This window comes from Frankliniella occidentalis, unplaced genomic scaffold (genome assembly GCF_000697945.3).
Source record: "Frankliniella occidentalis isolate FOCC.00 unplaced genomic scaffold, Focc_3.1 Scaffold560, whole genome shotgun sequence".
Taxonomy (NCBI): Eukaryota; Metazoa; Arthropoda; class Insecta; order Thysanoptera; family Thripidae; genus Frankliniella; species Frankliniella occidentalis.
Window position 1 is genome coordinate 19,866 of NW_026267676.1, and position 9,758 is coordinate 29,623.

The 9,758-nt window shown below is 41.1% G+C and overlaps 4 protein-coding genes across 6 annotated transcripts in view; 1 reads left to right on the plus strand and 3 right to left on the minus strand.

Annotated features, from left to right (window-relative positions):
- Positions 1-6: 6 nt before the first annotated feature.
- On the minus strand, positions 7-1,406 carry LOC113206474 (uncharacterized). 3 transcript variants are annotated; one of them, XM_026422571.2, is made up of 6 exons: positions 1,264-1,322; positions 1,099-1,183; positions 678-986; positions 479-606; positions 299-394; positions 7-214 (listed from the first exon to the last, which is right to left on the minus strand). In XM_026422571.2, exons 3-6 carry the CDS (start codon positions 958-960, stop codon positions 125-127), a joined length of 597 nt encoding a protein of 198 aa, XP_026278356.1. In that variant the 5' UTR covers positions 961-986; positions 1,099-1,183; positions 1,264-1,322; the 3' UTR covers positions 7-124. The 3 variants fall into 3 exon arrangements, with proteins under 3 accessions (XP_026278356.1, XP_026278357.1, XP_026278355.1); XM_026422572.2 differs by having other exon boundaries at positions 1,099-1,163; positions 1,264-1,321; XM_026422570.2 differs by lacking the exon at positions 1,099-1,183 and having other exon boundaries at positions 1,264-1,406.
- A 170-nt stretch (positions 1,407-1,576) lies between these two features.
- On the plus strand, positions 1,577-3,543 carry LOC113206454 (uncharacterized). Its single transcript, XM_026422553.2, has 8 exons — positions 1,577-1,760; positions 1,880-2,058; positions 2,139-2,196; positions 2,286-2,416; positions 2,494-2,658; positions 2,732-2,864; positions 2,936-3,048; positions 3,146-3,543. Exons 1-8 carry the CDS (start codon positions 1,751-1,753, stop codon positions 3,395-3,397), a joined length of 1,041 nt encoding a protein of 346 aa, XP_026278338.1. The 5' UTR covers positions 1,577-1,750; the 3' UTR covers positions 3,398-3,543.
- On the minus strand, positions 3,485-9,752 carry LOC127751555 (uncharacterized). The gene is made up of 3 exons (XM_052275275.1): positions 4,933-9,752; positions 4,553-4,795; positions 3,485-4,016 (listed from the first exon to the last, which is right to left on the minus strand). The coding sequence occupies exons 1-3, from the start codon at positions 5,240-5,242 to the stop codon at positions 3,844-3,846; spliced, it is 726 nt and encodes a 241-aa protein (XP_052131235.1). The 5' UTR covers positions 5,243-9,752; the 3' UTR covers positions 3,485-3,843.
- Positions 9,305-9,758, minus strand: part of LOC127751558 (transcription factor SOX-3-like) — a 34,049-nt gene continuing 33,595 nt past the window's right edge. Inside the window, exon 6 of the mRNA XM_052275284.1 lies at positions 9,305-9,316. Coding sequence (XP_052131244.1) covers positions 9,305-9,316 — 12 coding nt within the window. The remainder of the gene's footprint in view (positions 9,317-9,758) is intronic.

The following is a 9,758-nucleotide window of genomic DNA, read 5'->3' on the forward strand; positions in this document are numbered from 1 at the left end:
ATTAACATTTAATGGTTGCAGAGTTGTTCATAAAACAAATATGTACCTGCAAAACTTGACAGGTGGCCTACAGTCAGTGATGGCCAACAGGAAATATAAATTTGTATTAATTTAAAAGCAGCGACTAGTTTTCAACTTGTGTTGTAGTTTTTGGCATGAGAGTGTAAATACTTTGGTATATGGTTTCCAAACAGCTCAGTCGGGGTTTGGTTCCCTTGGAAAGAAATAGAGAGAAGGCATGACAATTCAATGGTCATACAGAATTAAACACAAATTCATTGAGAAAACTAAAACTCACTTGGAAGAGAGGTGTGAGCTTCAAAGTTGTCTGAGCTGATGTGGAACTCCGCCCTTCTACTTCAGTGAGAACAACTATATTATACAAAACACGATGCTGCAATAAAAAGGGCAGTGGTACAAATTTTTAAAATTAATCAGAAATACAGACATTAAAAGCACGCATGTTAGTGAAATTTACCAAGGATATGGCTTCCACAATATAAATGTCTCTTATACAGTTCCATGGGATAAAGCATGTTCTGTGATGCCCAGATTTGAAGAAAGCGGTAAATTGCAATCCCAAAGGTATTGTGATGAGCAAAACCTCTGCGGAAAGAAGATTTTCAGAAACATCATGAGAAAATTCTTAAGTATTATCAGATTCCAAATTTTATTACCTTTTTTTATGTGCCAAATTGAATGGTAAGAAACAAATCCACATATACAGGTACAGATCAAAACTCCAGTCATAAAGCAACATAATAAACTCAGAAATAAAAGAGTCAGGCTTGCTGCTAATATGTGAACAGCTGGAGTTTGTAAAATTGATGATTTGTCCTTCTCAATAGTGTATTCGATGCATACTGATTTTCCAATGCTCTTCAGTCGAAGTAAAATTTTTTGTCCATCGACATTTTCATGTATGCTTTGGTTTTCAGTATTATTGTCAGCATCTTCCATTTTACGTTTAAAAAAGGCGAATATTCCTGAGAGAAAAAACAAGGTTTAAGATTTCCAGTAATTATTACTTTCTTGAACGAAAGAGTTATAACTCTTCCGTTCAAGTTACTTTGTTACTTGGATTATCCAGTCTCATACCAGTGTTATCGTATCTCTAACCTATCCACTGGCTTAGAAGGTGGACAACTTAGTAATTACCAAATCTATATTTTACAAAATTTAACTGTATTTGGAATTGTTTTAACACATTAAAAGAAAGGTTTAGGTAATAATAAAAAAAAAGAATCAATAATCTTCAATTACCCAAGTATCTCTCCTTCTTTGCTTGTTTGACAGCCGGTTCACTAGCCTCCTCCTACAGCGGTTGCTGCCGACATATATCGTCTGCTGTCAATGTTACAAACATACAGAAAATGACAAAGGGAGGTTTTATTCACCCCTGTCATCTAAAAGATACTTTAACCCTTAATTTTATTAAATAATTCGTTTTAATACGAATAAACCTGATAATTATCATGAGTCCTTGTTTTTTTTAGGTAAAGAATGGAAATCGCTAACACCCAAAAAAGTTGGTAGTATTTTTGATTTTGTTTTGAGTTGGGGGTTGCTGCACGTCAATTGTTTTTGTATCGTTGTTTTGTTTTCATTTAAACTGAAAAATACTGAAGTCTGAAGCTTGAGTCTGAAGCATAGGATTGATGATATCATTGTAAAGTTGGACGTTTAACGTTGCTATCATCGGTGGTGCTACGTCTCTTTCAAAAGATTAACAGTGGACTTGTAGTACAAAATGAATTCTAGTAAGTTGTGTACATAAATGAACCAACAGGGTTAAGTCTTCTAAACCATGCAGCAGAATTGTATCTTTTCAATAATGTGTTTCTTGTTTTAATTCTTTTATGTCTTCTTTTTAAATCAGAGAATGAAAGGCAGCTACGTTCAGCGTTAAAGCAGTTTGACCGCAAATATTTGTTAGAAAGTGCTCTGCCTCTTTTATCAGATTATGTCACTCGTGATTCACTCATATCACAGATTCGGCACCTGAAATGTGTAACAACCGAGCATGTAATCGTTGACGTGTTTATGGACCTACTAAAGGTATGTATTGACTACTAATAAAATTTCATACCCCAACTGTTTTAACAAAATTTCCAAAGTCAAGCCCCACAATTTTCCAGGAGACAGAAATTACTGACGATAAAGTTGCAGAAATTATTCCAGTTGTCATGCTCATGGGTAAATATAAACCTCTTGCCTCAATATCTAACTTAAAATGCCTTGCATTTTTGTCATAAATTGTAAGGTAATTTCTTCTGTTTTTCCAGGTATTGCACACAATCCTTCCCGGCGGAAATGGACTGCTTATACCCTAGAAGGAAATGTTCAACAGGATAAATTGGACTCAGACTTAGAAGACGCCATCAAACATAACTTTCTAGAAAACAATATACATGCGGTAAACCATTTTCCATCTGTAGCACTTCAGTAGTTGTAATATACTCGTACTTCACCAGATTGCTCGTTTTTTTCCAGACTGTTATAGTGAGATGTTTAAATAACTTACATTGGATCCGAATAGTGAAGAAGAAATTGGTGAAGAATAAACTGAAAGTAAGTGCCCCACTGTATGTGGCACATTTCATTGGACAGCCATACTTATTTTTCAGCCCGAAAGACACTTCAGATACTTTCATCCAGGTAAATTGCATCCAAGGACCTCTCAAGGACCAACTTTTTATGGATGGCATTTTACATCTTTCCTACTTTTCAGCCACTGACTGATTCCTTGGGATATGATAATTTTAAGTTCAGTAATTTAGACGGCTATGATCTGACATCTTTGCTTAAACATTTGAACCAAAAAGGTTTGAAAAGAGGTTTTGTTGGGCGGTTGCCATCACTAAGTAAGTAAAAATTTCCTTTTTTGTCTCTACATCAATGTAGTTAATGAGTTAATAACATGCATTCTCAACAGACAATGTAGAGGAGACACCAATGGGTAAGGATTTCTCACAGCATGCAGACAAAAGGAAATTTATATCTGACATCATGGGACCATGTCCTCCAAAACTTTCCAACTACGTTGTGGTAAGTGTACAACCAATCCTCTATTATTACCTGTGTTGATATTTTATGAATTTGTACATAGCTCTGATATTTTATTCATTCATTTCTTTGCTATCAGGAAGCTAAAAATTTGCCCTGGAAAGGTCGACTTACAAACCCTCTTATGCGAGAAAAAACCTTTAACATGAGAATTCAGTTCAAAACTAATGACACTGTAGAAATGCTTAAAGATATGGCAGAATGTGGCGCTTTGAAAGTACCTCCACCTAGTTATGTGATAAATTTGATGGGTACCGGAAAAAACAATATCAAACTAAGAGTGCAAGGCGGGAATGGAGCCACTGATTCTGAAAACCAGACAGATGCGTGAAAAGAATTTTAGGAGGGAAGATTGTCATGTTGACCATTACCTAGATTTAGATGTGTGTTATTATTGTGATTGAGGGGAGTACAAATGTTAAATGAAAAAAATATTTATTACATCATAACAATAAAATATACTATTATCAGCATAAATCTGACATTTTGAAGTTCATTTATAAAAATTACAATGATTCTCTGTACAACATCAGAACAAGGCTGTTGTGTAAGAGTCAATAATACCTAAGTTGAAGAAATAATTACTACGAGTAGTTCTGAAGAAAAAGTGATGTGTTTACGTTTGATGCCAGAAAAAATGGCACATTAATCACAATAAATGAAGGTACTTGGTTTCAAGTGACTATTTAAAATATTGTTTCTTTGGATTAAAAATAATTAATATCAGTACGGGTCCCTTCACAGTAAAGGTAATTGTACAGAGCAAGGGGGACGAGATCACATTGCAGTAAAAGTACGCGCGGGTCCCGACTCCCTAACTACACAAATCCGCTCGTTCTCCTGGATGATCACTGGCTCGCTGCACATCATGCGGCGCAGTGCAGCTTGGTGCTCAGTCTCTTGGCCACTGAAGTCTTCCTGCTTAATCAGAGCCTCCATGTCGGCGAGATCTGGAACCACACCAGTCGGTGCACCTTAAGAATTACGGGGACAAAATGATCGCCGAGGAGCTGTGCGCCTGCGGGCAGAGCGGGTGGGCAAGCCCGCCGCGCAGAAGTGTGACCGCAGTGCCTACCACCCAGGCGCCTAGCCAGCGTTGTAGCTTGGTTGGTGGCCCTCACTCCCGTTGCCCTGAATGATGTCTCCATCTACTTCTCCCTTCCCGCCACCCCCCCCCCTCCCACCATCTCGCTCTACACCCATTTGCACTATTGCACGTACGCTCACTCACATGGAGCGTACGCGATTTCCACCAAGCTAAGCTTTCCGTAAAAATAAGTTAACCTAAACTTCTCTCCGTCCATCTCCCATTTTAGCGACAGCGCTGCAGCTGAATTATAAAAATAAGTCTAAGACTGTCTTTGGTCGAGTTTTCAAATCCCATCTATCGCGAGCGCCTGTGGAGGCGGTGGCAGGTTGCCGCCGCTACTGCTCGCAGTGGCGCCCCCCAGGGGCGATGATGGCGACGCCCGGAACGACAACTTACCTGACGGGCCCCCCATTGGTGTTCGGTACGGCATGGGCTGCATGTAGGGGTGCAGCTCGGTGAGATCAGCGTAGGCCGGGGGGCCTGGGGGGGAGGGGCCTGGGGGACCTGAGGGGGGCGAGCCCGGGTCGGACAGCCCGGCCACGGCGGCCACGGGCCTGGCCAGCGGCATCATGTCCAGCACGCTGTAGTCGCAGAAGCCGAACGGCGAGTAGGGCGGAGAGCAGGGGTCGGGGGGGTACACTGAAACATCAGGGGTGAGGGTAAAAATAGCACAGCCTCGACGCTGACGCGGTCACGCAATTGTCCTTCATGCCGAAGCAAACGTGGCCGATTACATGGAAGACCATCTTCTCCACTGTTGACGTATCACCGCTTACCTATTCGGTGGGCCCACATTGGATAGTCCGTGGTATATTCCACAGCGTGGTCCACGGCGTGGTCCATGGGGTGGCTCAAGGTGTGGTCCACTTCGTGTCCCATGGCCGGCTCATAGCCGAGGGCCTTGCGCGTCCTGTCCGGGTAGCCTACTGGATACCCTGACTGGTACCCTGTCGAGTACCCTGACTGGTAGCCTGTAGGGTAGGGCTGCAGGTCACTCCCCGGCGAGAGGAATAGCAAGGGAGGCCAGTCGGGGGGTGCGAGGAGGGAGTCACCAAGGAGCTGGGGGTGAGGGGGCGTCTGGAACATGAACAACAGGCTGGCTGGTTTCAGCAAGAAAATGAAGAAACAATGAGTGCTTTGGTAGGCACGGGTGTTTAGATAAACAATAGATATTTTTGTGGTTTAAGGTGTACGGAGATATAATGTCGTGTGTAGAAGGAAGAGAAAAAAGGGTAAAGGCGCGACGGAGTTCTGAGTTTATATTTCGAGATGCAAAGGGTATTATTTTAATATCACTTAGATATGGCTGAAGTCAATACGACAACACTTAACATTTCAGGTTTAAGTGATAGTTTTGTACATTTGACGGGGAGAAAATATGTTGGAGTGACTGTGAACTGCGATACACTCTGAATGTCTTATCAATTTCACAGAACAGGGGGAGGAATCATATTCCTTTGCATAAAATTGGAATTATTTATAAGTTTAGTAAGTACGAATATATAGGATATATGTGTAACGTTAAATGTATATAATATATACCGAATATAACACAAGAGCATTTACGTTTTAACGAAATACGCAGTAAATCTTAATGTAAATGGTCTGTTCAATAGATATCATGCAACCGAGCTAAAGCAGGAATTTTCCTACAGAAAACGTTTACAAAACACCGAAAATTACGTCGAAGCTTTAATTAACAGTGGTTTATTATAACGAGTGGTTGAAGAAAAGAATAATTGGATAAGAAAGAAGACAGCATAAGATATGTTAGTTTCTAGTTTTCCTGCGTGGAAACTCCTATCGTTGAATTCTAGAACGATGACAAAATTGCTGTGGATACAGTACAGAACAAAGCAAATTTGAAGCGTTCACGAAGGCCAAAAAAGACAAAAAAACAAAAAAAAAACAAAAAAAAAAACACGATAGAATCCGGGCTATGGCACCAGGTGCGGACAAGCCAGAATGGGAAGATGGAATTTCCCACCCGCGGTCCCTCTCAAAAAGGTTCGAATTCGAGCCCCTTTGGCCTTTTGTTCCTGTATGAAGGCAAGTTCTCGCCCGTGCCCCTGACCCCTCTGTTCGCCGATAGCGAAAGTATAGACGATCTCCGTTTCAGGAGAGGAAAACAAGAGTGTTCGCTATGCTGACAGAAATTGATGGGATCCTCTTGATTCCATTTCTAGGGGTAAAGACTAGTCCAGAGTGGAAACTGACAAAGCTTTTACAGAAATTCATTTGATATTCATATTTTGGCACCTGTATCACGTACTCTTGATTTTACAAAAGACGCTTTTTAAATCTACACATATGGTCGATTGCGAGGTATCGAGACACTTATCAACAATTGGCACGACTAATACGGCGGTGCTAGATCAGCAGCACGCTTAGTGCCAGCGCCAGCCGGTTTACCACTTTTCAGACATAGTGGAGGCATTACTCTTAACATCTTGAAAGTAAAAGAGGAGTTTGAAGATAGCTGTTGTATGCACAGCTGCAGTGCCAGCCCAAGATAACTTAGCAGCAGTACGTACATTCAAGCAAAATTAAGCTTACATTTTTATTTGCTACAATAAGTTTGTTTCGCGCAAAATTTTAATCAACAACACGTTTTCTTTTAACGAATTGGATATAATGTTTAGGGATATATTTTTAAGGCACACCACATCGTGGCTAACATATCACCAAAACAGTTAAAAAAAATAATGGTCAAGATAGTATTTATATTTTATAAGTCAAATTTCAACAATAGCCGTAACCGCCGGATACTAATCGCCAACGTATAGATTTCGTATTTGAATAAACGCCTAGGATCCCAAATGGCATAAACGACTGAACAAATTAACATATTACACAAGACAGCTGAATTTGACAACAGTGTAATTCCATTTCAACCACTCCCATATATCACATGAACCCCTTAAACACTCCTTAACAATTAACTTCAAAACTATAAGGTAAGAAATTAAGATAACATCACAATTATCTCATAACAATGGTATAATCTGTTGTACAATTAACTGTGCCTTTACCTTTAAAATGCCGCACATCGGCTAGTAGCTATACCGGGTGTAACTGAGAATGCGCAACAGTGTTGCGGGATTGCATACCCGCCAGGGCTGCAGGGGTCATGGCGCCTTACGGGCTAACTGGGTAGGCAAACCCGCAACACTGTTGCGCATTCTCAGTTACACCCGGTACAATCTAGATATGACTTCGTCATGTCATTTTTGAAAACAAAATATTACTTAACACCATGTTCTTGCTTCAAACAAAAATTAAACTTACCAGAGTAAATAATATGAGATCAGTAAATAATTTTTTAAAAAGAACACATCTATGGCACTAAAGGCATGAATAATACACACCGTTTTACACCAACTTAAAGCTCTTTAAAAAAGAACCCGACCCGTTCTACAAACTGAGTCTAACATTCACATTCCAAAACAGCAAAATTAATATTGGAAGAGCACACTTTTGTAAGACGCGAAATTCAAAAATATAATTCTAATTACAAGCCTACAGTGAATCGTAATGCTATGAGGTTATCGTCTTAACATCTACTAGAAAGGGAAATAATCAGAATATGCATATACAACAGTAACAAAGTGGTACTGGTGACTCATCGCAAGCTTAGGGCAGTTGTAGCCATAGAGCCCTAGTCGAATATACTTTCGATGAATGAACCCGGGGTCGAGGACGCACCGCTGGGATGCGTTTTGAGGCCCAACTATACCACAACGCCTTGGGAATATCCCAGCGAGCAATGTTCAACCAAGTTGTGGTCAATTTGACGCAAAAGCAGCGGTAGAGGTATAGAAAGTAGTCGACATTGACAGTCGATCGAATAAAATTTGATGGCCGTCTAAACAAGCTCATAAGTTTTTGATCGGAAATTGAAGGCGCCAAACATGTCAAACTATCGCTGATATCAGCGGATTTCACGGATAAGGCGAAGGGGCCGGTCCCCCGAGCCCGCCCAACCCCCAAGTAGTACCCATGCACATAAAGGGGGGTTAAATGCGGCAGTGCGCATGATGGCGCGTAAAAGGCAACAGATTTTTGAGGCATTTATACATTTTATTACGCGTTACGTGCTATCAAATACGGTACTGCACATTAAATGTATCTAAAATGTGTTACCCTTTAAGGCGCATTGCATGCGCATTACCAGACCGGTGCTGCTCGGGCAGGTACGCAGGTGCGCAGCCAGCGCGCTACCCGTCCCCTTTCCGTCACCACGCGGCCAAGCTCGGGGACCGGCCCGTTCTGTCGGCGGGGTAGCCTACCTAATACGAGCACCCACCCTATACCGGGTGTTTAATTGCGTACGCTCCAGTGTTGCGGTTTTGCCTACCAGTCGTCAGTAAGGCACCAATTCACCAATTCCCTTCCGCTCCAGGTAGTTAGTAAAATCACGCAACACTAGATCACCATTAAAAGAAGCACCCGGTATAGTCCTAATTAGTTCCCATTTCATAACGCAAAGGACTGAGTCCAGATCAGGGCTCTGCGCAGCAGCGGAATGACCTCCCAATTTCGAACTTCCGATAGAAAGAATAAAAGACAAGCGCGGGTGCAGATTATTTTTAAATACATTTCTTTTTGATTACACTCATTTCGATTAACAATAAACTGAATGTCGGAAGCCTGGTGCCTAATGCTTAACCTGGGAAACAAGTTACCTTTCGTGATTCTTATTTTTGATTTAGTTTTGTCTGTCTTATTTTGGTCCCACGCTTTGCTCGAAATTTGGTACCTTCGAGATACAAGAAAATGGTGAAGGGAAAAGTTTGGGAAGTTAGTTGCTCTGCAATTTTTAAAATTTTGCTCAGATTTTGGCATTTTTCAAAAAAAAAAATTGGGTTCTACGATGGGTTTACTGATCATTCAGAAAGTACGTCCGTCATTCGCCGTTTCGAACCTGCAATGTTCAGCCTTTGCATGCTCCCATAGCGCCTGCTAGGTAGGCAAAATCTTGAGTGCAGTGCATGCGTGTACTGCGGGATTGCCTACTCTGAGTGTTGCAGGCGCCGAGCTCACCTAAATTGCCAAATGAATCTGAGAAAAGCGGTTGTGCTTTCTGGACGATCCCCATCTCTTGGATAGAGGACTAGAAAAATCATAGTAAAGTTTAAGAGAACGGAACTATGCAAGTAGCTGGAAAGGGGAAAATGGCCTTAAAGTAATGCACTGAAAGCCAAACACGAATTCCCACAACATTAAACAACTGCACGTTTCGTTCCGAATACAGTCCGAACGACTGTGTCGCTCCCCGACAAAACCCTTACTTTAAAAATAACAAGCATGGTCTAAGTTTATTGATAAAGGATATCGTAATCTGGGACGGTTTTAACTAGGAATAAATGCTACAGCCAGTTTGAATACCACACGAGAAATCTCAAAAAGACCGCGTTCGTCTACAAACGTGTTCGGCTGAGATTTCGTCACGTAACAACTAACTAGACGCCCCAATCCGAATCAAAATTTTCGACTAAACATAAAAACTCTAGTAAAATGGCACTTCTTTCTTTCACAAAATGTAAGTGTCTGACACATTTCATGCTCAGACAAGTATTATAACAATGTTTACATCTATTTG